Here is a 26,052-nt window from a genome sequence, read left to right as displayed (position 1 = left end):
GCGAGGGGCTGAGGGGTTCAGATTTTATTTTGCCAATGCGTCATGCCGATCCTTAACCCACTCTCAATTTGTCAATCTCGATTTTGCATACGGCCTATTAGGTACTAAGGCAGTCGTTATAGCAAAGACTTCTAATTATTTTTCTTTTTTATTCTTTTACATAGTACCAAATAACCTCGTTCAATTCAACTACCCGAGTATCTAATTTTCTGGTCGCCATGTCTGCCAATCCGTTCCTCTTAGCTGCCGACAATAGTCCAGCTCTACTACCTCTCCTTCGAGAGAACCCTAGTCTAGCTTCCGAACAGGATTCTCACGGCTACTCCCTCGTTCATGCGGCGGCAAGTTATAATCATCTCGACCTCCTTCGTACTCTAATCCGCGAGTTTAATGTGGATGTCAACTTGCGCGACGAGGACGACGAGACAGCTCTCTTCGTGGTTGAGACTGTCGAGGCTGCCCGCGCTCTAGTTGAGGAGCTAGGAGCTGATATTACGATCAAAGGCTCTGAAGGATATACGGCTTTCCAGAAAATAGTTGAAGAAGGCGATTACCCAGAGGTTGCCGAGTACCTAAAAACCAAGGAAGAGGCCAGTCATGCGCAAGCCCTGTTGAATGGGACCAATGGGGACACAAACGCCGCGCCGCCCGTACCAGAAGGCCTCAGCATATCCCTTAGCACAGTCACAGATGCAGAGGAGACCGAACTCGAAGTTGATCCCGAATTTCGAAGAAGGATAGAACAGTTGGCTGAACGGGACGACTTCCACTCCGATGCTGGCCAAGCTGAGCTCAGGCAACTAATCCAAGATGCCATAGCGGAACGTAATCCCGCGGATCGTAACGTTCGTCCAAGACAAGACTAACTAAATTGAATTCCTCGACTAGAAATACGATACGTATTTCAATTCTGTTTCCTGACATCCCAGAGAAGATACTCCCCTGGCGAGTTAGGTGGTCTTAAAATGGTACAGTCGGTGCTGTCCCCTACGATATCCCTCGCGAATGTTGTAGTGCTTAGCGAGAACCATGACTTGGCTGGCAGAGCGAGTATTACCTCCGCCAAGGTTTGTCGAGTCCACCTTGGCGGAATAAAACCTTGCCAGCTAACTCGGCACAGCTTGCCTTCCTGAAGGTCGTCGGGAGTACCGGGAACGGCGTAATTGGACAAATATGGGTCGATCTTGTCATCTATGCTGATTCGTGGACTTTCAAGTCGGACTAGAGATAGCCACTCATATATGTCTGTAGCGAATTCATCCAGCTCTAACTGGCCTTGGCTCGATAGGATAGCAATTGGGGGTTTTAACGATGGTAACTTTGTAGAAATATCCTCAGAGACCTTGGGGTGTGACGTATACTTGACGGGATAGTGCCGTGAGAGAGGATCAGGGACAGGTGCTATACCATACAACTATCAGTAATAACAAAAGTCAAAAAAACGTTATAGATAACTCACTCTTCGAAAGATTATAAAAAAGCCAGGTGACGGGTGCGTTGAAAACATTCTTACACGCATATGCCAATCTGTCAAAGCCCTTCTTGCCGTGGAGCATCGAGGGACTCCGGAGATCGAATTGTACAACTTTAGGGGCTGATTAGCAGTCGCGACAAAGATCAAGACATGATTGAGCTAAACGTACCCCATCTCGGTTTAAGTCCTCGTTTACCCTTGACTCCATGTGGTTTTCCAACAAGCCCAGCTCGCTCATACGTCTCTTTGTCGAGATACATCGTGAGCATGCCTAGAGTGTTTATTAGTCATATGTGAATTATAGCTATTATTGCAAAAGGATCGGAAGATTTGCATACCTTCTTTCAGCAAAAACACATTCTCGGAATCTATTCTTCCCTCCGAGAGCATCATGATATTGCCTTGTCACCACGTCAATTTTAACATTCGCGAGGTGATAGTAGTCGGAAACTCAATTACCTATCTTGATGTATTCGGTGAAGAAGTCGCCCTCTAAGATTTGTCCAACTGTCATGATAACCTTGTAAAATACAGGTGCTCGACTCGGATCACCTATGATCTTGTCCTTGACGAGCTGTACCAGTTCCGCTGGGAGGATTAGATCCACCTATATCATATCAGCAAGTGTTTTCGATAGGATCATGTAGATGCGGGTATTCATACTTTGTGCACGAAGTCTTGCGCTAGTAACGTAGTCCATGGCTTTCCTTTGCTTGGTAGATTTTGGGGATCAGGATGGCCCATTACTCCGTATGTGACGAAGCATTTTGAGGATTGATAAACGCTCGGCGCTGAAAACGAAAACATTATAGAGTGGGAATATTAAAACCGTGAATAATAGATCCCGCACTTATATAGAACAGGCATATATTGCCCAGAATCTGGAGGATGATATTGAGATATTGAGATATCGAGGCAGAAACGTGAACTTTCAAGTTACAATAACCCTCCACCGTAAAATTAATTATGGTCTCTCTTATAGCACTACGATGTTTTAGAGAATACCATGTCAAACAATCTGAACGAGTAAATCGCACTAAAGCGGGCCATGTAGAAATCAATAGTAGCGCCATACCAAGCACTCGGCCATTTTTCTTTTAGAAACACTCCCTCTTTTTTTACCATAACATCTTTTCATTTTTGTGAAACCCGCACACGGATTCATTCGTTCGTTACCTGGTGACTCAAGTGGCAGCTGTCGAGCAGGATTTCTGAACCTCAGATGGAGTGGCTTATAAGTAGAGACGAAGCAAAAGCATTCAGGTTAATCTGCCCTTAGCGACTACGAAACGCCCAAGGCTCACAGTCCACAATGGAATACCTTATTCGTTTCTCTCAGTCTCATGAGAGTTTCCGTTTACCAGAAATTCAGTCGCTCGCTATCGTCGAAGGTCTTAATCTGGAGGTTATTTCCTATAGCGACGAGGTAATAATCTATGACTGATTTACTTAAGACTCTACTTACAAAACTCTCTAGTCGCCTTTCTGCATAGTCCGGCTAGAGTCCGAAGACGCTGCAAAAGCTCTCCTAAGGCGCTCGGTGTTGGCGCAAACCATCCATGAGCATTGGGGTACTGCCGAGACATATGACGAACTACACGCCGCCGTCAAACGTGACACTGCTCACTTATGGCCTAAATATAAAGATGTCTCGTTTAAGATTAACATAGACGCTTACCAGGGCTCCCGAACGGATAAGAATAAATTGGCACTCATAAATACCTTTGCCTATCTTCCTTTTGAAGGATTAATTCTTCTAAAGTCTCCAGACCAGGAATTTACTATATTCGAACAGTGGGAATTTGATTCCGTACCGCGTAACCTACCTAACCCCTTAAAGATACACTTTGGCCGTCTCGTGGGCCATAGCGTGCGCGAGTTAATCAAAACCTACGACCTCAAAAAGCGAGGATATATCAGCACGACCTCTATGGACTCGGAATTAGCTTTGGTTACGGCCAACATTTCCCTTGCCGCACCGGGGAAGATCTTCTACGATCCCTTTGTCGGGACTGGCAGCTTTCCCATAGCATGTGCGCATTTTGGCGCTCTTGGACTGGGAAGCGATATCGATGGCCGTAGCGTCAGGGGCGAAGGTGGGAAGAAGAGCTTAAAAGGTAATTTCAAGCAATACGGGCTGGAGAGTCTACTTGGTGGCGTTTTCGTTAGCGACTTGACCAACAGCCCCGTACGAAGAGCGCAGATACTCGACGGCATCGTCTGTGATCCACCATACGGCGTGAGGGAGGGATTAAAAGTTCTCGGGTGTAGAGACCCGGAGAAGGACGCCTGGCTCGTGGAGAAGGGAAAGCGGTCGTACCAGTTAGTTATGCATTCCCAGAAAACCTGATCACAATTCGCTAACGAAAGTCAGAAAACCGACATTTGTCCCTCCGAAGAGACCATACAGTTTCACAGCTATGTTAGATGACATATTGGACTTTGCCTCAGATACCTTAGTGGACAACGGTCGTCTGTCTTTCTGGATGCCGTCGGCTAATGACGAAGAGCAAGAAATTCCTATACCAACGCACCCGTGCCTGAGCGTCGTGGTCATTTGCTCGCAGGTGTTCAATAAATGTATGGTTGCTATATGTCCACTTTTGTGGGTGTCTCGACTGACAAGGTTCTTCAGGGTCACGAAGGTTAATTACTTACCGCCGTCTACCGGATTCGGATGTTGACGTGGCTGCGTTGACCCAAAGGAAGCGGGAAGAGCAAGTGAAGGGCCGTACTGCAGATGACTTAAATTCGTTCCGCCGGGCGTATTTTAGGGGATTCAAACCAGAGGAAGCGAGCGCAGATGTCGTGGCTGGGTGATTAGTAGAGGGATCCTATTTCGATGATCTTCTCATACCTCCTTTTTAATAGGAGGGAAAGTGGATACTCATTATGCTGGCCATTGGTACCAAGCTGACAAGATGAATCCTTTGAGTACGACGTAGGTAATCCCAAAGCTGATTGCGGGGATTAAGTATGCGCAGCTGAGGTTCAAGATGAAGTCTAAAATATCAGATAACCTTGTTCGAAAATCGATATGTCTTGGTATATTTTGTATCGCTACAAGGAAAGGTTAGGATTGATAGCGCTAATCGTAGCCAAACCCTATTTCCCAAGTAAAACCCCTATATTTGGGCGTATGTACCTAACCTAACCTTAGACAAGTACCAGATACGTACATATACCTCTCTGACTCTTCAGGGGTAGCAATACCATGATCTTCAACTCTGAAAACACCATGCCGTTAGTAGTGAATACCAATATGTCAATTCTCTATACCAAGCACTAGACTAACTGCTAAGAAATTTCGGTGATTTACTCATTTGACAATCAGCAGCTACCCCCATCAACGCTAAGCCCCGTGCAGGAAACTACATTATGAGGTATCCAATGTTCGTCTAGACTTCTTCCCCTCATATCCACTGCTCCCGCTCAGCCCGTCGAGCAAGGTTCTTTTTGCATCTTCACGTGGTTGCTTAAGTGGAGGTTGGCGACATACGTGTATTATAGAACCGAAGATTCAGCACGCGACGCGCCGCAAGTTCGGTAACTCGGAGTTGATGAGAAAGTCATGATCGTAACGTAGATACCTATATCAAACTAGAAGGTAGGTCGAGTCTATAAAATATATGGTCAACCTCTACTTCGCCGTTTAATTAAGCTTCTCTACACAATCTTTAGTCGGCGCCACCCGTGTTGCCGTCAGAACTTATACGTAAGATACTATTGCGGCATGCACGATGTGTACATGTATGCAGCACATGGCACATGATGTCTAAGACACGCATGAGGCAGCACTCTCATAGGAAAAGCATCATAGAATTCGAGTGAACATTCCTATTCGATACCTCCGGATGCGAACCGAAGTATTGCTCGTGTAGTGGGTTTGGCATTAGCATATTTGATATCCAATTCTCAATTATATAATTCCTGCATCATCGGGTGCAACTCTCTTATTCCAAAAACTACTTTTGGTGTTGAGGATTATTGCGTGTCATTCAAAATTTGTTGCTGACTGTTGAGTAATATTGTTCCTGGCTTCTAGAATCCTGCTCTGTAAGGATTCTATTAATATTATATCGTCGGTATCGTACGGTCGTCGCTATCAGGCTCTGCTTATCTCTCCTTCTTGCCATGTGCTTCCTGTTCCCAGTCGCATAAAAGCTTACATATGCGCGCTTCATGCGGTGAAGGTACCAAGACCAAGACCAAGGGCTATACTACGGGTCTAATAATAGGCTCACCGCCCCTGTCCACCCTAGTTATTGGGTCCTAATTCTTCTCCACCCCCAGACCTCCAACGCCTGGGCAACTCTGGCACTGTAGCACTGTACGCCTTTGCTACAATCCTGCAACAAGTTTAAGCCGACCTTCACGAGTTTACGTACGGCTTTAGTTCTTCGACCCTTTTTTTGGGACGTCTCTCCAATCTTCAATCTTCCTCACTGCTAAACCAACTTCTAACTTTGCTTGATTGACATCACGAGATACTTCTTTTTTTCGGCGAGGCTTCTTACCTTTTTTCTATTATTTTACTTGGACCAATCTTACATTAATTTGCTTGTACACTTTTGGGTTCGTCGTCCAACCTTACGCGCAAGCCCCTTCGCGTTGTTACGAGACATTCACTTAAAGGGGAGACAAAGAGTCGCCACACAAATCCCATCAAAAACTACACAACATCAACAGTCATGCCTAGTAATCCGCCCCCAGAACTCCCTCCGAGAACACATAGTTCGTCATGTCCCGACCCCGAAGAAGCGCTCCGATTTACGGCTAGTAGTTGGCGATCAAGCCAAGATGATGGACTCGAGATGAATATCGATACTCCAGAAACGTCGTCATCCCCTGAACCAGTCAGCGCACCACTCCACGCCAATATTCAACACGACACATCAGATTCGCGATCCGCCACAGAATCCCCTGGGCCGGGCTTAATGAGCCGCACTACACTCTCTCCTGACCGCTCCGGTACCCTATCCCAGACCACGTCAGCGCATAAGCCCACCGATGCAGACCACGATGCATCAGCCAGAAGTGACACAGATGCGCCATCAGGGCTGCAGCGATCGAGTGGTAATTACGATATTGTAACTTCCATCGGCGCAGACGGCGAGAAATTGGAATACGGCGTAATGCCCGGTCGGTTGCAACCGGGGGACGCTTATGCGCCTTCGATGGGATACGACCATTCCAACATTCGAGTAAGTTACGCCCCTATTTTTAAGGGGAATAAGCGACTATACCCGTTACCGTAACGAACTTATGCTGACGTCGTTCAAGATAATACCGACATCTCCCTCATCCTTCCTACGGCCGGGCAGTAAATTCCACGGCACGCAACAATCGGAACGGCAAGTATACGACGTGCAAGTCGAAATAAAATATGTCGACTTGAGGGAGTCATTCCTCTGCGGCTTTCTCAGGATCCAGGGTAAGTCAACCAGCTGATTTACCACTTCTGTCCAATCTCGTTCCATTGGGTTCTGTTCTTTCACCGACTCGGTCGGTGTGGCGCATCACCCCCTCACCACCCCCAACCTCGGGACCCAAGACCACATATGCTAACATGACGTACGACCTCCAGGCCTAACTGAAGATAACCCGACGTTGACGACGTATTTCGAGGGCGAGATTATCGGCAGTAAATACGAATTTATCACAAAGCACGCGGGCTGGGGTGCAACGGATAAAATCGATCTGAGTCACTGGAGCAAATTCACAGCATTCCGACAATACGCCAAACAAGTACGAAAGGGACCCGTCACTATCCCGAACTTGGCTCAGCGAGAGAACATTTTCATGCGTTGGAAGGAACACTTCCTCGTTCCCGACCATCGTGTCCGCACCATTAATGGAGCCAGTTTCGAAGGCTTCTACTATATCTGTTTCAACCAGAAGGAAGGAAGCGTTAGTGGTATATATTTCCACTCCAAGAGCGAGAAGTATGTTTTCCCCCCTGTACCTGTCATCTTTTATACCTATTATGCTTCATATATGCACATACGTGTAGACATTGATGTGCATCAAATGCCGTGTTTTATTTCGTTTCTGCCCCGTGTCTACTACATCACAAACACAAGAGCACTGTTGCTAACACGACCGGTTTCCATCGTAGATTCCAGCAGCTGGAGCTTAAGCACGTAGAGGATAGAGGGTGTTTCGGCGCCGTGGAGTTTCGATAGCCGTATACGGTTTTACGTACGGAATGAATGAAAAGATAGTTGATGCCCGGCATGTGGACGTCAGAATAGCATACAGCAACGACCACTCGCTCGAATAGTAGTAGTAAGTAATTTTTGGCAGGCGAAGGAAATCATACGGGATGGTATAAACTGGCATCTCAATTTCTGCAACGCAAATAGGGAGGAGTACGGAACTTGACACCGAGCATAGTCCAGCGCAGCGGTCTGGGTCTTGGTCTTCTTTTTTTTTTTTAGGGAGGTATCACATCACGTTCGCGACAGACGGGATTACTGCAGCATTTCACAACTTCGCGGCAAGGGGGTATATTGTAAGGGGTTCGGGGGGGAAATGCCGTACTACTCTATGTATACATAATGATGATCGTAAACTCGCACTTGTGCGCCTTATCTATCTTAGCTCTTCACGAGATGGGTTTGATCTTGAAATGAAGTGATGTCAAGCTGAAGACGAGCGCCTTTAGATCCTGCACTAGGTAGTAGAACACCCGTAGTCCTTCGGGGTCTGCCGATTCCGTCACGTCGATTAGGGAACCAATCTTGGCTGTCTATAATTGCCATTGGCATTAGCACTCGTTCTACGATACTGTCCAGGCTAAGTTACGGCGCAGAGAATATAAAGGGGATCTACTCGCCTCGAATGATATGTGATCGTTGCCCACGCGAATCTCCAATTCCTGTCTACCATCTTTGTTCTTCTGTGGCCACTTGGCATCGTCTTCCTTCATGATCTCGCTCGACTTGACGATGCGCTTGATCTCATCTACTACTAACGAACTGACACACACTGTTTTCTTCGTTAGCCTTATTTCTAGCTGCTACTTCGGGTTCTTGGCTCTGGGAATGGTAGTTCGCTCGAGGAAGATAGGGTAGATAGGGTAGTAAGAGGTGCTGACATACTCTCTTTTCGGATTAGACTGTCGTTCCTGTAGTTGGAGTTGTTTGCATATCGAGCTACGGCGCTTCGACCATCGCCTACTACTCTAATATCGAACTCTATGCTATTGTCAGTTTCTATTTACTTTTCTATAGGGATATGGATAGGTAACGAGGGCGACAGAAGAGCAGGGGAATCGTGGGCACGCGTACCTAGAAATTCATGACCGAATCGACCGGAGTGACCTGAGCTGTATTGGTCAATTAGCTTCAAGCTTCAAGTTTCGCGTCTATTTGCAGCTTGCACGTACTAATATCGGATGTAGAAAGGCTCACCGGTGGAGGCCATGTTGGTAGTCAATCTGTTGTTGTGAATAAGACAGCTGTACGAGTACAGAAAGACAATACTTGGTCTCAGATTCGGCTTGGTGAGTTTGATGACGGTAGTACTGCGTTCCAGAGGGTGTTACTAGATTTAGCCTTGTTAATGTTGCGACGAGGCTTCACTAGACGATGGCTTGGCAGTGCAGCTCTAGAAAGTTTCGGCGGGGCAGGGGACAGCTAAGATGTGGGAACTTTAGTGTTGGAACTAGAAGCACATGTATAAAGTACTTAGGTACCCGATATAGGTACATGTACTTAACAAAGAGCGTAAGCCACAGTTGAGTTGAGGCTGTCCCATACCTAAACGACTTTAACCTGGCTAATATTCGGGTTACGGATTATTTAATTCAACGTTGCATATGAACCAATCAAATCCCCGTATTCTTCAAACCCAATCCATTTTAGGAGGGACAGATTTCTGTGCAGTTGCTGGACATTTGGATTTTGGGGCCAGCCTGGACGGATTATTGTTATCAACTCCATAACAGCATAACAGCATCACCGCCGTTCACCTTTCCCGACCCAGCCCAACTTCCTCTGGGATGCATGATCGCATTGACCTCGTTAAACCACCTCTTCAACTGCTGGGACGGCTCTTCTAATTGTTCAATTCTATTTCGGCCTTGTATTTACGAATCTACACGAGCCCTCGAGCCTTATTCCCCGAACACGACCTCCAATATAATACTTCAACTGTCCACCTAAGCTTTATCTAACTCTCCTTCTTCTCGTCGGTCTATCCACCTACATACACCCTCATAGATCTCCCCGAGTTCACCACGCCGGCGGAAGCCGCAACAATTGCCCAGCATGACGACTTTCCTCGAGAACGCCTACAGCTTGGTCCACCAGGACAATACCGCAGATGTCCCATCCATGTCGGATCTGCGCATGCAGCTGGAGAAGGGCACAGATGAGACAAAGGTCGATACTATGAAGCGCGTCTTAACTGTCATGTTGAACGGCGATCCCATGCCTCAGCTCCTTATGCACATCATTCGATTCGTTATGCCTTCGAAATATAAGCCTTTGAAGAAGCTATTATACTTCTACTACGAGATCTGCCCCAAGCTCGACTCCACCGGTAAACTAAAGCAGGAGATGATTCTTGTCTGGTGAGTACAGAAAGAAGTTGTGAATAGCATACAAACTCGGTTGCTGACAGCTCTGGGTTTAGCAATGGCATTAGAAATGATCTTCAACATCCGAACGAGTACATCAGGGGAAATACGCTGCGATTCCTTTGCAAGCTACGAGAACCAGAGCTGATCGAGCCCCTACTATCATCGGCTCGTGCTTGTCTCGAGCATCGCCACGCCTACGTCCGAAAGAATGCCGTCTTCGCCATCTCTTCCATCTTCTTACATTCGCCGTCCCTCATTCCAGATGCTTCCGAGCTGATCGCCGCCTTCCTCGAGGGAGAAAGCGATGCCACTTGCAAGCGCAACGCGTTTGCTGCTCTGGCTAGCATTGACCACGAGAAGGCTTTAGTGTACTTAAGCTCCGTCTTCGAGGGGATTCCAAACGCCGAGGAATTACTACAGTTGGTCGAGCTCGAGTTCATCCGAAAAGATGCAGTTCAGAATTCCCAGCACAAGGTAAAACAGCCCAGAATCCAAGTTTGTGGGCTAGCGACTAATAATCGTAGGCCCGTTATTTGAGACTCATTTTCGATCTACTTGAAGCCGGAGCTTCAACTGTCGTTTACGAAGCTGCTTCGTCCTTAACAGCGTTGACCAGCAACCCCGTTGCGGTAAAGGCGGCCGCGGCAAAGTTTATCGAGCTTAGCATTAAAGAGGCCGACAACAATGTGAAACTTATCGTTCTCGACCGAGTAGACCAACTGCGACAGAAGAATGAGGGTGTGCTAGACGATCTAGTGATGGAGATCCTACGTGCGCTATCTAGTCCCGATATCGATGTCCGACGAAAGGCCCTTTCTATCGCGCTAGAGATGGTGTCGAGCAAGAATGTCGAAGAGGTTATCTTACTGCTTAAGAAAGAGCTGTCTAAAACTGTCGATCAGGAATACGAGAAGAACGCCGAATACCGACAACTCCTCATTCACTCCATTCACCAGTGTGCTATCAAATTCTCGGAAGTAGCAGCTAGCGTAGTTGATTTACTCATGGACTTCATCGCCGACTTCAGCAATACTTCCGCTGTCGACGTCATCAGCTTCGTCAAGGAAGTAGTCGAGAAGTTCCCTAAGCTACGGCCCTCTATCGTCTCGCGATTGGTCGACACTCTCAGCGAGGTCAGAGCAGGCAAAGTCTACCGTGGAATCATCTGGATCATTGGCGAGTATTCTCTGGAAGAATCCGATATTCGAGATGCGTGGAAGAGGATACGTGCGAGTCTAGGAGAGATACCTATCCTCGCCTCCGAACAGCGACTATTAGACAACGTCGACGGCGATGAGGAGAAAGAAAAGGAGCAGGTCAATGGTCACTCGAAGTCGACGGCGCCGTCAGGCTCAAGGAGGGTCCTGGCTGACGGTACGTACGCCACCGAGACAGCCCTTACCAGCGGCTCGGCTGCCGCCGCCAAACTAGAGGCTGTCAAAGCTGCTCAGAAGCCTCCACTACGACAGCTCATTCTCGAGGGCGACTACTACTTGGCCGCCGTTCTTTCGGCGACTCTTACCAAGTTGGTCATGCGTCATTCCGAGATCTCTTCGGACAAGGCCCGAACGAATGCTCTAAAGGCCGAAGCTATGTTGATCATGATTTCCATCATACGTGTTGGTCAGTCGCAATTCGTCAAGGCCCCCATCGACGAGGATTCTGTCGACAGGATAATGTCCTGTGTTCGGTCGTTGGCGGAGTTCTCCGACAGGAAGGAATTGGAAACGGTATTCCTCGACGATACGCGGAAGGCTTTCCGTGCTATGGTGCAGGTTGAAGAGAAGAAGCGGGCGGCAAAGGTTGCCTTCGAAAAGGCCAAGACCGCCGTCCAAGTCGATGATGTTGTTCAGATTCGACAGCTATCCAAGAAGAACGTGGCGGACGGTGCCGACGAGATCGAGCTTGACCTCGAGAAAGCAACTGGTGGAGAGTCCGTATCAGAGGACCTTTCGTCGAAATTAAGCCGTGTCGTTCAGCTTACTGGTTTCTCCGACCCCGTATACGCCGAGGCGTATGTTAAAGTACATCAGTTCGACATCGTCCTGGATGTTCTTTTGGTCAACCAAACCACCGAGACTCTCCAGAACTTGTCAGTCGAGTTCGCTACCCTCGGCGACCTCAAGGTTGTCGAACGACCTACTACGCAGAACCTTGGCCCGCACGACTTCCACAACGTGCAATGTACGATTAAGGTTTCATCTACAGATACCGGAGTTATATTTGGCAACGTAGTATACGACGGAGCTCACAGCACAGACACCAACGTCGTTATTCTTAACGATCTACATGTCGATATCATGGACTATATCCAGCCGGCAACATGTACAGAAACGCAGTTCCGCACCATGTGGACGGAATTCGAGTGGGAGAACAAGGTCAACATCAACAGCAAGGCCAAGAGCCTCCGCGAATTCCTGGAACAATTGATGGCCTGCACGAATATGAACTGCTTGACACCAGAAGCCAGCATGAAGGGCGACTGTCAATTCCTGAGCGCCAATCTATACGCCAAGAGTGTCTTTGGTAAGTTTTCACTGTCAGCCAGTTATTCGATAATCCCAACTAACTATTTGCAGGCGAGGATGCTCTAGCAAATCTGAGTATCGAAAAGGAAGGCGAGGATGGGCCAATCACAGGTTTCGTCCGCATAAGAAGCAGGTCACAAGGACTGGCGCTGAGTCTGGGATCCCTTAAGGGTTTGAACAAGATTGGTACAGCGGCTGCTTGATGGGAGGGGAATATCTAGGAGTATATAATTTTCAGCGCAGTCCAATTCCCGTCTCGCAACGGTAACTCGTAGTCGTTAATGAGCTGACGAAGAGGGTCTTTTGGGAGGCTAAAAACGATAGAGTAGTGATATCCAAGATGATTGATGTCGCAAGTGGAATGAATGCTCGTGTCGAGATAGCACGGACCAAAGACGAGGTGCTGGGGTACCTCGGCTATGATTTAGACAATGCAAATTATTACGACGAAGCATACGGCTATACGTGTTTGTAACCTGTAGTGATGTGGTCCTTAGATTGAGTAGTAAGATGCTATTCATTGGCTAAATAATCTATTTTCATTCTAATACAAAACACCTGCCACACTTGGACAAGTAACTTGTTGCTCTCGTTATCTGCCTCTGTTGTTTGCATAGTGCTTGGTGCCACGAAGCTTACTACTATATTTCTATACATATAAAAAGGGGGGAAATAATTAAGCCAAACAGATCAACACGACCAGTCTATATCCCTTGGCAGTTTCTCACGCACGAACTGTGCAGCAGCAACATGCATATGGTTGTGTCAAGCAGCTTGGCGTGCTGGCGTGGAACCTCAACCGCGTTTTAAAACGGCCGCTGGCTGTTTGTCAAACGACAAGCCCTTCATCGACATTTGGATATGCCGCCAAGTGTATACTGAAGGGGTAGACATTAATTTATTAGACGCGCTTCTGCTATCTGCATTGGGAAGAATGTCTCTATCGCGAAGCTAACGGCCTGGGGCATGTATAGGCGGCAAATCGCTCAGCTCGGCACATGCATAGGTGGCTTACTCGACGGGGAGCGCATCTCGTCACTTGCAGGGCGGGAATGTCGACGTAGGTACCTATGTAAGATTTGGTTGGTAGGGTGTTAGGCATGAATGTGGGAGGATTGGTGTATGTGTGGTTATGAAGCAATACCCAAGGCAATGTGGTAAAGGATGGATATACGAATATTCATTATGTCTTTGGAGATCTCGGTAGCTAATCTAAGATTCTATGTTTAGTTCGGTCAAGGTTCGCAAGAGCCTCTGTTTCGTCTCGTAGAAGACAAGCGTATGATCAACTACCGGGTTATGTGTTTAATGTTTAATATGTATGTATTAACAATATGTACCTATTAATAACAAGTTAACCGGGGCTTTTCAGGAGAACAGCTAACAAGAGTAAGGCTCGGGTTTCGTAAATACATAGTTAAATAAAAAAAATAAAAAATAAAAACCTCGGGCTATCCCGGTAGACCGGCACCCCCCTATCCATCTAGGTTAACCCATCTACCGCATAACCCAATATATTTATTATAAACTTATGGTTTACGATTTGGAGAAAAGCTTGTGATGACCCCACGATCACACGACATTGCATATGCGCCTCGGTGATCTTCCCCCGCTTTCTTTTCTTTTTGCACCCATGTCTTAAACAAGAACTAGAGAAACTGGCGTAAAAAAAAGGTCTGGGCCATATGTTTCGTGCGTCACATCGTTCCATCTCGGCTCATACCCGTTCGAGACTCTGGCGGCATAATCGAACGAAAGCATGATTTTACGTACCGGCGTCGAAGCCTTTTCTGGCTGAAGCCCGCTTGGATCGTTAACACCTCCCAAAGAGTATTTATACTTCTAAACCCGTCTGTGCCTGCCAAGGGACCTAGGTAGCTAGTTTTCCTATATATATATTCGATAGCTACTTCTATCATCTGTCCTTGAGTTTAGAACTACTCTGTTGCTTTTGACCAGGAATTTTATCACTCGACACTATTAACTATAAGCCATCTCCTTAACAATAAGTCCTGCTAGTTATAACTAGCATCAAACCAAACTCGAGAAACCCATTTACCTGAACTCCTAAACTCCTAAACGCTTGTGTCCCTTCGATCCGTACCTTTCTTGTAGCACTTCCAGATACATAAAATATCAAAATGCCTGCCAACTTTAACGCACCACGACCTTTCTCGGCCACGACGCCAGTCTACCCAAGCTATCTCCCCGCTCTACACAAGTCGGGGCGCATCGAGAGGACAATGTAAGTCTAATTCTTCCCGTAGCCATCAATATGTATTAACACAAAAATGCAGTGCCACCGCGACAGTCGCAGCCGTAGGAATTGGTTAGTATAGCTCATTCCATCTCTGTCTACCGTTGAGATTAGCTAACATCTTCCCCGCGCAAAGGATACGGCTTGGCGAAATACAAAGCCATTAAGGCCAACAAGTGGCAGCAGGAACACCACGTCCAACAGGAACAACTGTTCCGCAGCGCAGAAACCATTCCAGCGACCGTGCCCATACCCGTACCTACGGCAGAGACCAGTCGGAATGAGGCCGTAGAGAAAGCCTACGGGGATCGCACGAGCCTTACCGAGCTCGAAGCTGCCATCGCGGTATACGAGACGCGGCGGAAGAACTAAAGCACAACTGTGTTGTCTTGTGTATTCGGGAATGCGAGGATACTCTTCTCCGTCGGTGTTATCATTATGAGTACCTAACATTATGAGTACCTAACATTATGAGTACGATTAGCGGGCGTCTAGGCAGGTTATCAGGTTATCAGGTTACGTTAGGGTTATATGGCGGAGTTCCGGGTGTCGCGAAAAGACATGAGATGGGCTTGCGAGGACAGTGTGTTAAAAAGAGGGTCATTCTGTCCCTATCCCTATCCCTATGAAGCTCGCCTCGATTTGGCGTCTTCGGTATTCTTACCCTAGGCTGCGACTGGTAGTAATTCACTTACGAGTTCTATTACGTTTCCTCTTGTCCATGTCCAAGAAGATATCATCATTGTGAAAAGGTTGTGTGATTATCATCAATAGCAATGTAGGTTCCAAGATATGGATGTGTAGTCGATCTCTCTTTGCTTCTACCATGGTAAGCTGTTCAGGTATGTAAGTGGGTAATGTGCCAAGTATCAGCCAACCATATCCCCAGTATGATTTCCATATCTCTTCTAGAAGATATGCAATCCGAATAAGTTGTATCTAAGTTGTATCGTCACTCTGCCGCGCATCGAAGTTATGAATATTTATATTCCAACGGAATCGCCGGATTTATCCCCTTAAATCCCTGACCGCTGGGTCGGCAATATTAAACGAATCAGGTAGACTAATTAATGACGTTTACTCGTTACCAAATATTATCAAAGTACAATTTAAGATCTACAAATCGAATGATTCCCCCTTTTGATTCATAAGGACTTAAGGGGGATACATCTTACCGCTCGCAGGAATTCGGAATTTATAATACTTGACCCCTATCGACTCATCTGGCCTTACCGATTTCGCTCTACTCATTCGTGTATATAATTAACTAACTCATTCTCAATAGTGTCCTAGATAAAAAGCGCAATAGGGCACCACCACGATGGCTGAGAATCAACCTACCAAGTATCGCGGCAACTGTCATTGTACCGCGTACGTGTTTGAAGTTGACCTTCCAGAGAATATCGAAAATGGTCTGCAGTGTAGTTGCAGCTACTGTTGCAAAAGAGGCGCCGTTTTCCTGGCCCCGAAAAATAACAACGACATCAAGTTCGTAAAGGGCGATCCGACCGCGCTATCGAACTACAACTTCGGAGGCGTCAAGCATCAGGTGAGCTACCTTGGGAGCATGTAGTTTAAATGCGAAATTAAATCAACAAATATCGAAGCGTTAGCTAACACCTTGGTTATAGTTTTGCTCAACCTGCTGTACTTTTCTGTTCCGTGTTGACACCAAGAAATACGTAAATGTAAGTCCTATACCATCCTACTTAAATATCTCGTTAACTATATCGTATAAACTCTAACGCAGTCTCAGTTGCGGGCACTCCAAAAAATCAAAGCATGGGATCTAGGCACGCAACCGTGAGTCGATTACCTATACGTGCTTCCATTAAACGGTAGGAAGCTTAGCTTTTCCCCTTATCACCAGGCTCGATGACAAGGCTACACCCCCAGCATGGAGCCCTCCCAAGTTCGACGGCCAGGAGCCCCCAGCCGAAATCGAGGGCGCAAAAATATACACGGGAGGTTGCCACTGCGGAGCCGTCACTCTAGCTCTGAAGTCAAAGCCGATTGATAGCACATACGAGGGACTTATAATGGAATGCGACTGCAGCATATGCACTCGAGTATGCTTTCCTTTCTCCCCTCTTCCCTTTAGTCCAACATCTTTCCTATTCTATATACACATCCCAAATCAACCCGTATCTATTCCATAATAACTATCTATAATCGAATCCTATACAATATCTCACCACTCCCCTCTCCATAGAACGCATACTGCTGGATCTATCCCAACAAACCACAAGTCACCATCGTAGGAGCTACAGGAATGGGATACTACTCGTTCGGCGGCGGCGTGTGGCGCAAGTCGTTCTGCCGGACCTGCGGGGTGCCGGTGCATAACCGCATCGAGGACTACACGCCGGCGCAGATCGAGGAGCTGCCTGTCGAGCAGCAGCAATGGGCCCGGGATCATCTGGATTGGTCACCGGTCAACCTACGGGTTATGGACGGTATCGATTTGGGCGAGCTGAAGATTAAGCGTATTGATGGATCGACAAGGTCTGGGCCGCCGAAGCCTGGTAGTTACGTGGACCCCTGAGCGTAATTGGAGTATGTTTCGATAGGCGTTGGATACAGTGGTGTGGAAGGGGTGGCGTATGGCTGCGGTAGGCCTGATAAGGAAAGGTGGTGAGGAGTTTAACGAGAGGATCTTTAGGCCGTAGACCTAGATGGGGTATCAGGAAGTTAATAGTCTTGGTCATAAACTCGACTTGGTGTTGTCTAACACAGTGAGTTGTCCATAATAATATAAGTTTTGGTCTTTGAGTAAATAAGACAGCCCGAAGATAGCCTTGTAGGATCGTCTTGTTGACTCAATTCGAAAACTCATATCGTATCTGCTATTTTGATTCAGCGTGAACAAAGTTGTAGGTATGTATGTTATAGATCTGCTGTTCAAAGCAAGCTAGATATACTAAAGGGTGCGGCTTAGCAAGTACTTGTATTCCGAGCTTTAAGTTTTAACTAAGTACGATCATATCTACCTAATATTTGATACATGTCAATGGTATTGGAGAGTAAGGGCTTAGAAGTCTCATGTTTCAACTACCTAGGTACCTATAATTCAGTAGATATTTTATGGACAACTTGTATAATGGTCCCTCGGCGTTTTCCCTTACAAAGGTATAGCCAGTTAGGATTAAACAGGTAGATCATCACATCTATTCTCGTAGCTATACCTAAGACATGTGGATCGGTAAGTCTAATATTTGTATTTCCGGTTAGCTAAGAGTAGGTATTCCCGAAGTCTGAGACAATCTTATAAGTTTACGATAATAGAACCCGCCTCGACAATGCTAACTACTCAAACGGCTAAGCGCGGCGTTTCTATTGGCGCGCATATACTATAGTATATATTAGCAGCTACGGAGAATATGTGATTCGTCGATGATTGTCTCTTAGGTCTGATTAGGCAAGTCTAAGAGCTTGTACCAAGCTACGTAGTTGTTTTGATTTGTGGAAATAACTGTTTATACGTGGGCAACTCGGACAAAACTTAGGCACATAAAGTACCTATCAGCCTATTTGAAGAGTAAATCCCTCTGTTTGTACAAACGTCAAGTTGCTTTTAAGACTGTCGGGATTATAAGACATACTTTGGCAAGCTTTAGGTACATTAGGTACATTAGGTACACGAAGAGCACCTGCAATTAAACAAAGGGGCACTGTTAGCGTCTTCGTAGTAGCTGCAGTGGGGGTAGGAGGGGTAAATAACGCCCTACTAGCGTACGTCAAGCAGGTACAACTGGCTATATCCAATTCTTACGGGGAAATGTGGACTGCCTTGCGTCATATCCCGCCTTCTTAGTATACAAAATAGGTACACATGCGTGTAAGTATACACTATGAAATGGAAGTAGCTAGAAAACATGGCGTTTCTTAGCTAGGAAAACTAGCCCGGATTATGTCACATACAAATACCAGACACATCTTCGCTGGTGGTTTAGCCTTCAGGACACACATTCTTCTACTTTAATCTAGGCGCGAATAAACGTAACAATGACAGACCTTAACCACACTAGGTCAGTATAAGCTGCTTATCGACTTTGATCTCTAGAGACAAGACAAGCATATTCTAACTATAAATTAGCAAGACCTATACCCTCGCCTCGGGCGACAAGATCCCCGCCATCGGCCTAGGAACTTGGCAATCTCCCAAGAATGAAACCTCCAAGGCAGTAAAGCATGCCATCTCCGTAGGCTACCGATATATCGACACGGCCCTTGCCTACGGTAACGAATCCGAAGTCGGCGAAGGAATTCGAGCTTCTGGCGTACCTCGCGAGCAGATCTGGATCACCACCAAACTCGACAACACCTGGCACAAGCGCGTCGCCGAGGGTATCGACGCTTCCTTGAAAAACCTTGGTTTCGACTATGTTGATCTCTACCTCATGCACTGGCCTAGCTCTACCCGTCCCGACGACCTCAAGAAACACTACGACGACTGGAACTTCATCGATACCTGGCGCGAGATGCAGAAATTGCTTGGTACCGGCAAGGTCCGCAACATTGGTGTTTCCAACTTCGGTATCACCAACCTCGAGAAGCTGCTGAACGACCCCTCTTGCAAGGTAAGTCTCGCTGTTTCTTCTGTACGAAAAATAGGTAGTGACTAACGGTTCGTAGGTCAAGCCGGCAGTTAACCAGATCGAGCTCCACCCCAACAACCCCTCGCCGAAGCTAGTCGCCTACTGCAAGGAGAAAGGCATCCACGTTACAGGCTATTCGTGCCTCGGCAGCACCAACTCGCCCCTATACAAGGACCAGACACTACTGTCCATCGCCCAGAGCAAGGGCAAGACGCCGCAGCAGGTTCTTCTGCTATGGGGAATTCAAAACGGCTGGGACGTTATTCCCAAGTCAGTCACGCCAGAGCGGATCGAGAGCAATTTTGCCCTCGACGGATGGGAGCTGACGGAGGAAGAAATGAAGAAGCTTAACAACCTGCCGGACCGCTTCAAGGTCTGCGGAGACGACTGGTTGCCAGTTAAGGTCTTCTTCGGTGACGACGAGTAATGGTTTGAATTTTAAAGCTCCTGATAGAGACGACTCGGGTTAGAAAGCCTGGCGCATTTAGACAGATAGATCTTGATTAAGTAAAATCGCAACAACCATCGTCTTAATGCGATTTGACCGTGGGTTAAACGTAATAGGGTCGTAGCCGTACTCATAACTTCCCCTTCCTAGCCTCTTCCTCTAAGACCAAAGCTACACTCCTTCTCACTTGTTCCGCTAACGCAACTGCTTCGTCATCGTCTAACTCCTCGCGCACTCCGCGGCCAAACATCGTAAAACTTTCCCTAAACCTCCCGCTGGCGCGTATCTCGGGTCGTGGGATAAGATGGTAGTGCACATGATTAACTACCTGCGCGGCTGCGGCACCGTTATTTTGTACTACGTTCCAATCTTTAACCCCCGTGGCGCGCACGAGGGCCGCGGATAGTACGCGTAGGTAAAGGCCTAGCTCGGCGGCTTCGTGAGATGTGACATCGGTTAACTTGGAACGGTGGGCGCGAGGGCATAATAGGAGATGGCCCCTGGACAGGGGTAATATATCGAGGAAAGCGACGAGCGTAGGCGTTGAAAGTACGACGAAGGCCGGGGGCGCGAGTTGGAAGGGGTCGATAGAAGGGGATTCCGCTGGGGGAGGTTGATCGGGAGGGAAAGGAGAATAGCTGGAGGATATAGAGCAGAAAGGACAAGGATCGGTGGCGGAGGGAGAGGTGCCGGGATCGAATGGTGGGATTATTTTGGGTTCTTCTGCCATGGTAGAACGAAGTTTTGATTTGGGTTCGCGGTAAAGGTTGAGGTGAGTTAGGCAAATTCTAATCTATCGATGAATTCAAGGCGCTGTGTTTGGGGATTTATCTATGTTGATTAAAAAAGAATGAATTTAGAAATAAATGGGAAAGTAGACAAGCAATCCGACAAATGCGCCGTGGTTTCTAGGAAATAAGTAGAGAGTTGATGCCTCGGCGGGTGAGACTTGACGTATTTCCAATTGGGAGATTATGCATGATATTAGCTCCAGTATTAGCATTACCGCGGTACAGGTTCCGTGTAACGCCAAGCCCCACAGATAGCCGTCCTTCGCTTTTTGCATTTATGACTTTGTCATCATCGGCAACTAAGTTCTAATTCTGCCGCTTTTTTGCCTCTTGACCGCCTTTTTTTCAGTTGATTGTTAGCCACTGCCAGTCAATCGATTCCGGCCATTGCAGTCGTTCTACCACCACCAAAGACTATTCCATCCACCCGTACCAAAAATACATCAACAGCCAAAGTAAAGAAACCCAAGCAGCAGCAGAAATCCTCAAACAAACCAAAACAACCCAAAACGAAACGCAATGACCTCACGCGAAGCCTACCAAATCCCCTCCTCCGCCGGCGGCGCAGCTCCCGGCGGTGCAGCCTCGGGCACGCGGAGCAGCGCGTTCGACATGGACGGCGGCGCGACCATGCACTACATCTGCGGCGACTGCGGGACCAAGTTTCCGCTGAAGCGCAACGACCCTATTCGCTGCAAGGAGTGCGGGTGCCGCGTGTTGTATAAGGAGCGCACTAAGAGGTAAGTCTCTCTCTTTCCTCTCCCTTTCTGTTACTACATTCTCGTTGGGGAAGGCACGTTAATGCTAATGCGGGACGGCTACAGGATGGTGCAGTTCGAGGCGCGGTAACGGGCTACGCGGAATAAAACGAAATAGAACGAGATGATAGATACGCTCCCGATCCTTAATAGTGAACCCTGATGGTTGGGCGTCACATTTGGCTAGTCACACGACTCAGAAACAGTTACGCGGCGAAGATACTACGCCGTGAGCTACATGTGGAAGCAGGACAGATATCGTTCTTAGGGTTTCGATAGGATTCTGTCTGTGTCGCTACAGCTCATAGCATGTAACCTGGAGTTTGGGCGTTAGTTTACTAGGGGAACAAAGATATTCAAGTCTCGAGGAATCGAGAAAATCAGAAATTTGGTATCATTGCGCACCCGTCTATGCCCTCGTGCGATCGTAACTCCCTAGACCCTGAAACCTTTGTACCCTATCATGTATAGTGAATAGTGAATAATAGTAAGATAAATCCCTTCTATCCTCTTCTCTGCGTATGTAGGTACTTGGCAAAGCTAGCATCGTCCATGACCGAATCCGCATTTGTCCCCGTCGCAGCCTCATACCTAGCCTGTAAACCCTCGCGGTCCATTTCATCATCTACGTCGTCATCGTAATCATCTGCGTCCTTCTCGTCGCTATCATCTTGCATATCTTCATCGTCATCTGCTTTAGGTGGCTTCACAGCAGTATCCCTGGTATTATTCGCACCCATAGACATGCCCTTCATCATCTTGTCTAGCTCCTTCTCGCGGGCCTTCTGCCTCTGGTCTTCGCGTTCCTGGCGTTTGCGCTCGAGTTCGGGACGGTAGTCCTTCTTGAATTCATCCGCCTTCTCCCTTACGGCGGCGAAGAAGTCGTCGACGCCGGCTCCCGTCATGGATGAAACTCCCACGACGCTTAGGTGGGTGTAGAATTCCTCAAGCATCATGCTCATCGAATTTAACAGACTACTCATGTAACCACTACCTGCGCCCTCGCCTTCGACGCCACCAAACGCGTTGGAAGCCTCGTCGTTTGACAATGCGGCTTGGAAGGCGTCGTAATCCGTCATCCACTCCTTAGCAAACTCTGCGTCCTTGACATCCGTCTTGTTGAACACCAAGATCATCGGTAGCTTGGTCTTATATAGAATCGAGCAGGCATATAGCATATTGCTCATGAAGGTGCTGGTCGAAGCGGTTCGAGGGGTATCGATGATGTACGCAATGACAGTCGGGAATGTGGAAGCGAGGGACTCGAGTAGGATTTGGCCCGAGGCAGACCAGACGAATACTTCAATTTGACCGGCTGTAATAAGATATTAGTCAGTAATATCGCTGTTAATGAATCTTTAAGTAGCCATACGTGTATCAACAAGAATATTCTTGATAGGTTTCTTGTTTGGGGTTTCCGGTTCTAAACTAGTTCGCTTCTCAAGCAACTTTAAGATCTGGTCGACCTTCGTCGAGAATAGGTTCAGGGAAGTCAAGATACCGCCGTTGGGACCAAGGTTATACTGCTTCATGACTTCCTTGTAGTTTACCGAGTCGCGAATATCGATATTGCTCTCGAAAGGAACATTAAGCACAGCCGGGTCGAGGTTGATTACGTAGGGGGGTTCTCTCTGGCCGTGTAGATGTGCATTGATGCGTTGCATAAAGGTTGTCTTTCCAGATCCAGCCATACCCACGCACACGATGGCGACAGGTTCTGAGGAGTTTGCTGTTGCCGTTGAGGGCATAGCAGCAGCGGCCGAGGTAGACTCGGACGTGGAAGATGAGGCCATTCTCGTCGCGTACACTTTGGCTTGTAGATGATATTGAGAGGATGAGAAATAGAAACGTCGAGATTAGTGAAAAGATTACGTAGGAAAATATTAATAAGTTACGTCCTTCTGACTTGAATAATCAGGTTGATGATTGCGGGGTGGCGGGGCAGATAGCTCTAGCTTTAAGGTTCTTGGGTTATCGATAGATCTACTAGTTCCTAGTTCCATTGATTATTCACATATCGTTATGTGCATATAATAGACTGACTTACATCTATAAGTCAACTTGTCAATTATAAGTCAACTTGTCAATGGCAGAACTACTTAAACTATGATTATCTTCACCTTATGTAGTATCTAAAACTAATAGCAACTTACTTGGGCTTATTTTTTGAAATATAAAGACCTGTTCAGTCTTCATCTCAGGTCTTCATATAACAACCTCTCACGAATATTCATACACTTAGAACACAACATATCACAAAGCAAGACAAGACAAATATTTGAGGTGGCCGAATCTCTCATTTTCTCGCCCCAATGAGGGCTTGAGCTGTGATAACTATCCGCTAGGGACAGGGGCATTGTGTTTTTGTTTTTTTACCTGTGCTAGTCGTCAAGACTAGATGGATCTTGTCATTTCGTCATGCCAGCAGCTTCATTAAAGCGCTAGCGGAACCATTGCAGCTTCAGCAGCATTCTTTCCGTTGCCTTGCCACGCCCATATTTCTCTCTCCGGGAGATGGAGGATACTATATGGGCGACTGTGTGTATGTGTGTTGTGTTTCTTTTTTTCTTCCTCTCTGCTTGCTTGAAGACATAGAAGATGGACGGCGGCGAAGAGGCGCGCCAGCCTGTGGTGCGTTTTCCAATTTGTCCTCTCGGCTGCTCTTTGCGAGTTTTATTTCCAAAAATTTGACAATCTGGTAGAGTCGTGATGGTATCATGGCGCCGTGTTCGTGTGTACTCGCTGTGGAAATGAAAAAGCAACGTCGTAAAAAGACAAACCCGCAAAGTGTGTTGCCGCAAACATTTCTTCTTTCCTGGTCTCTAAACCGTTGTGCATTGTTTCTTTTCTCTCTTTTTGACTTTTCGCTCAGCAAAGAAGCTAAGACAAGTCGACTGAAAGTAATCCATAACGCCTAGTTCAAAGACCGATAAAGACCATGGGGGTATTTTGATTTTGTGAATATTGAGTTGAGTTGGGAGTGTGTTCCTTTGGGTCATCAGAAATAGAAAAGTCACAATGGGTGATAACATGAGCAAACCGAGTACGTTCATACCCCCTTACCTCTCCCGGATAAAAAAAAAACTTCATCAAAATGGTCGGCCAACCTCGATGAGAAGTGGAGTTGTGGATATTCTCCCAAATGGTGTTCCAATCTGATGATAATATCTGGGAGGGACTGAGTTGAGGGAAGAAACCAGAGACAAGGAAAAGCATAATCATTCAACTCCGTGACCGTTCGTTCCTCGCCAAATTCAAGACACGTTCCAACGCCATATTCCCCCAAGTGACCCGATGTTTAGTGGATATGTTGTTAGTGCAAATCCGAGAGCTCGTTAGATCGTCTTAGGCGTCCGAGCGTTGCTCATATCCACGACGTCGTCGAGATGGTTGCACATGGCCACGAATAGGTCAAAGAAAAGTTTGCCGCCCCGTTCCATCTCCGTCTGCATGGTTCCGCTCCTCTTAAATGTCTTGCGACATCGGATAATTAAGGCGAGATAGTGAGCGCGTAGTCGCGAGTCCGTGTCCGGCGTGTTGTCGTAGGCGTACTGCGCCGATCTAAGGATCGTTCCGACGTCAATTCCGCTCTGTAGGCCTTGCTTCCGAAGAGCTAGGCGCTTGAGCTCTTCGAGTCCGTACCTATCGGCGGCGCAGTACACGACGGTATCCCGCAAGAGATATTGCCCCACGCTGGCGACGTGCATTGTGGCCTCGACAGCTCCGCGGCCAGCTCGGTTGTTTTCTGAAGGGTCGGGTGATCCCACGGCATCCTCGAGCTCCCAAGAGTTTCGGTGCTTGTTATGTACCAAGCGTGGGTAGTAGTCACCCTTATAGAGGTACTCGAGTACGGCCGAGAAGATCTCGGGTTCTTCGTCCGGAAGTGAAATCCTCTTGCTCTGCGCCTCGAGGTATTGGTCCCGACACGCCCTTTCGAAGAAGGGCGACTGAGATAGGACCTCCTCGTGGGCCGCGAACAGTCGTGCTTCTCTCCCGATCGTTAATGTGACGATAGGAGAGTTGAGGGTCCTCTTAGCGGGGAGGATCTCCTCGATCGACCGCTGCAGTTTCGCTAGTTTCTGAGGATCCCGAACCTTGTTGTTGTTGTTGTTGTTATTGTTGCTGTTGTTAGACTTCTTCAGCCTCGCCGACTTGTCGACTCGGTCCCCGGACCGGAACGAGCGTTTGAACATGGCGGCGGTGGTTTTTCGGAGTGGCGAAAGAAATCGAGACAGCGTCGTTTTGTTGTTAGTTTGGTTCGGGATAATTGATGAGGGAAATTTATCGAAAAATTCCCTCTTCTGAGTGTAAATTGGCTAGAGAGTGACGAAAAGAGTGTAGAGTAATTTCGGGTTTCCGTGGACGTAGAGAGTGAAGGAGTTGGTGAGAGTTTGACGCACAAAAAAGAAAAGGATTTACAGGAGTCCAGGCAGTCTATCCCAGAGTCAATTCGAAAAAGTGAACGAACGTATCTGGAGATATCCTTGAGGTAGATTTGCGACCCTGATGGTTGTGGTGGGGGGAGGGAGAACAAAAGGAGAAAGGGGGGCAGAAACGGAAGAGGGGTGTTGGTGATATTTATATTTTATTCTATATTTTAGCCGCATACCC

The 26,052-nt window shown here is 47.3% G+C and overlaps 14 protein-coding genes across 14 annotated transcripts; 8 read left to right on the top strand and 6 right to left on the bottom strand.

The window, feature by feature from the left end:
• The first annotated feature begins 39 nt into the window (after positions 1 to 39).
• F4817DRAFT_136242 (ankyrin repeat-containing protein) lies at positions 40 to 885 on the top strand. Its single transcript, XM_049297820.1, has one exon. It carries the CDS (start codon positions 219 to 221, stop codon positions 864 to 866), a length of 648 nt encoding a protein of 215 aa, XP_049163349.1. The 5' UTR covers positions 40 to 218; the 3' UTR covers positions 867 to 885.
• Positions 886 to 2,397, bottom strand: F4817DRAFT_136241 (ribonuclease P 40kDa subunit). The gene is made up of 6 exons (XM_049297819.1): positions 2,138 to 2,397; positions 1,934 to 2,081; positions 1,813 to 1,875; positions 1,644 to 1,745; positions 1,460 to 1,585; positions 886 to 1,401 (listed from the first exon to the last, which is right to left on the bottom strand). The coding sequence occupies exons 1-6, from the start codon at positions 2,279 to 2,281 to the stop codon at positions 905 to 907; spliced, it is 1,080 nt and encodes a 359-aa protein (XP_049163348.1). The 5' UTR covers positions 2,282 to 2,397; the 3' UTR covers positions 886 to 904.
• A 389-nt stretch (positions 2,398 to 2,786) lies between these two features.
• F4817DRAFT_356085 (tRNA guanosine-2'-O-methyltransferase) lies at positions 2,787 to 4,294 on the top strand (the record flags this gene model as incomplete). The annotated part of the gene is made up of 4 exons (XM_049305745.1): positions 2,787 to 2,900; positions 2,952 to 3,796; positions 3,849 to 4,054; positions 4,110 to 4,294. 4 exons carry the CDS (start codon positions 2,787 to 2,789, stop codon positions 4,292 to 4,294), a joined length of 1,350 nt encoding a protein of 449 aa, XP_049163347.1.
• Positions 4,295 to 5,741: 1,447 nt separating this feature from the next.
• On the top strand, positions 5,742 to 7,866 carry F4817DRAFT_136212 (vacuolar import and degradation protein-domain-containing protein). The gene is made up of 5 exons (XM_049297818.1): positions 5,742 to 6,049; positions 6,121 to 6,678; positions 6,758 to 6,908; positions 7,062 to 7,419; positions 7,593 to 7,866. Exons 2-5 carry the CDS (start codon positions 6,166 to 6,168, stop codon positions 7,657 to 7,659), a joined length of 1,089 nt encoding a protein of 362 aa, XP_049163346.1. The 5' UTR covers positions 5,742 to 6,049; positions 6,121 to 6,165; the 3' UTR covers positions 7,660 to 7,866.
• On the bottom strand, positions 7,852 to 9,225 carry F4817DRAFT_136163 (Mago nashi protein). Its single transcript, XM_049297817.1, has 5 exons — positions 8,865 to 9,225; positions 8,767 to 8,804; positions 8,578 to 8,673; positions 8,313 to 8,464; positions 7,852 to 8,225 (listed from the first exon to the last, which is right to left on the bottom strand). Exons 1-5 carry the CDS (start codon positions 8,900 to 8,902, stop codon positions 8,082 to 8,084), a joined length of 468 nt encoding a protein of 155 aa, XP_049163345.1. The 5' UTR covers positions 8,903 to 9,225; the 3' UTR covers positions 7,852 to 8,081.
• Positions 9,226 to 9,592: 367 nt separating this feature from the next.
• On the top strand, positions 9,593 to 12,846 carry F4817DRAFT_136134 (Coatomer, beta subunit). The gene is made up of 4 exons (XM_049297816.1): positions 9,593 to 10,052; positions 10,115 to 10,535; positions 10,586 to 12,587; positions 12,641 to 12,846. The coding sequence occupies exons 1-4, from the start codon at positions 9,748 to 9,750 to the stop codon at positions 12,790 to 12,792; spliced, it is 2,880 nt and encodes a 959-aa protein (XP_049163344.1). The 5' UTR covers positions 9,593 to 9,747; the 3' UTR covers positions 12,793 to 12,846.
• A 1,884-nt stretch (positions 12,847 to 14,730) lies between these two features.
• F4817DRAFT_311866 (uncharacterized protein) lies at positions 14,731 to 15,218 on the top strand (the record flags this gene model as incomplete). The annotated part of the gene is made up of 3 exons (XM_049300052.1): positions 14,731 to 14,834; positions 14,887 to 14,918; positions 14,983 to 15,218. 3 exons carry the CDS (start codon positions 14,731 to 14,733, stop codon positions 15,216 to 15,218), a joined length of 372 nt encoding a protein of 123 aa, XP_049163343.1.
• Positions 15,219 to 16,167: 949 nt separating this feature from the next.
• F4817DRAFT_365884 (Mss4-like protein) lies at positions 16,168 to 17,751 on the top strand (the record flags this gene model as incomplete). Its single annotated transcript, XM_049306926.1, has 5 exons — positions 16,168 to 16,395; positions 16,478 to 16,534; positions 16,603 to 16,649; positions 16,717 to 16,915; positions 17,059 to 17,751. 5 exons carry the CDS (start codon positions 16,168 to 16,170, stop codon positions 17,389 to 17,391), a joined length of 864 nt encoding a protein of 287 aa, XP_049163342.1. The 3' UTR covers positions 17,392 to 17,751.
• Positions 17,752 to 18,851: 1,100 nt separating this feature from the next.
• On the top strand, positions 18,852 to 19,871 carry F4817DRAFT_356082 (Aldo/keto reductase; the record flags this gene model as incomplete). Its single annotated transcript, XM_049305744.1, has 3 exons — positions 18,852 to 18,874; positions 18,943 to 19,426; positions 19,482 to 19,871. The coding sequence occupies 3 exons, from the start codon at positions 18,852 to 18,854 to the stop codon at positions 19,869 to 19,871; spliced, it is 897 nt and encodes a 298-aa protein (XP_049163341.1).
• Positions 19,682 to 20,850, bottom strand: F4817DRAFT_136051 (HIT-like protein). The gene is made up of 2 exons (XM_049297815.1): positions 20,023 to 20,850; positions 19,682 to 19,891 (listed from the first exon to the last, which is right to left on the bottom strand). Exon 1 carries the CDS (start codon positions 20,620 to 20,622, stop codon positions 20,023 to 20,025), a length of 600 nt encoding a protein of 199 aa, XP_049163340.1. The 5' UTR covers positions 20,623 to 20,850; the 3' UTR covers positions 19,682 to 19,891.
• Positions 20,851 to 20,880: 30 nt separating this feature from the next.
• On the top strand, positions 20,881 to 21,810 carry F4817DRAFT_325009 (DNA directed RNA polymerase). Its single transcript, XM_049301711.1, has 2 exons — positions 20,881 to 21,423; positions 21,508 to 21,810. Exons 1-2 carry the CDS (start codon positions 21,203 to 21,205, stop codon positions 21,530 to 21,532), a joined length of 246 nt encoding a protein of 81 aa, XP_049163339.1. The 5' UTR covers positions 20,881 to 21,202; the 3' UTR covers positions 21,533 to 21,810.
• F4817DRAFT_325008 (uncharacterized protein) lies at positions 21,811 to 23,373 on the bottom strand. Its single transcript, XM_049301710.1, has 2 exons — positions 22,814 to 23,373; positions 21,811 to 22,756 (listed from the first exon to the last, which is right to left on the bottom strand). Exons 1-2 carry the CDS (start codon positions 23,232 to 23,234, stop codon positions 21,945 to 21,947), a joined length of 1,233 nt encoding a protein of 410 aa, XP_049163338.1. The 5' UTR covers positions 23,235 to 23,373; the 3' UTR covers positions 21,811 to 21,944.
• Positions 23,374 to 24,203: 830 nt separating this feature from the next.
• On the bottom strand, positions 24,204 to 24,635 carry F4817DRAFT_135822 (uncharacterized protein). The gene has a single exon (XM_049297813.1). The coding sequence runs from the start codon at positions 24,492 to 24,494 to the stop codon at positions 24,264 to 24,266; it is 231 nt and encodes a 76-aa protein (XP_049163337.1). The 5' UTR covers positions 24,495 to 24,635; the 3' UTR covers positions 24,204 to 24,263.
• Positions 24,602 to 26,004, bottom strand: F4817DRAFT_135840 (uncharacterized protein). The gene is made up of 2 exons (XM_049297814.1): positions 25,842 to 26,004; positions 24,602 to 25,679 (listed from the first exon to the last, which is right to left on the bottom strand). The coding sequence occupies exon 2, from the start codon at positions 25,632 to 25,634 to the stop codon at positions 24,777 to 24,779; it is 858 nt and encodes a 285-aa protein (XP_049163336.1). The 5' UTR covers positions 25,635 to 25,679; positions 25,842 to 26,004; the 3' UTR covers positions 24,602 to 24,776.
• Positions 26,005 to 26,052: the final 48 nt, after the last annotated feature.

The sequence above is a fragment of the Daldinia loculata genome (genome assembly GCF_022478755.1).
Source record: "Daldinia loculata strain CBS 113971 unplaced genomic scaffold F4817scaffold_3, whole genome shotgun sequence".
NCBI lineage: Eukaryota > Fungi > Ascomycota > Sordariomycetes > Xylariales > Hypoxylaceae > Daldinia > Daldinia loculata.
This window is presented reverse-complemented; position numbering and strand designations above follow the sequence as displayed.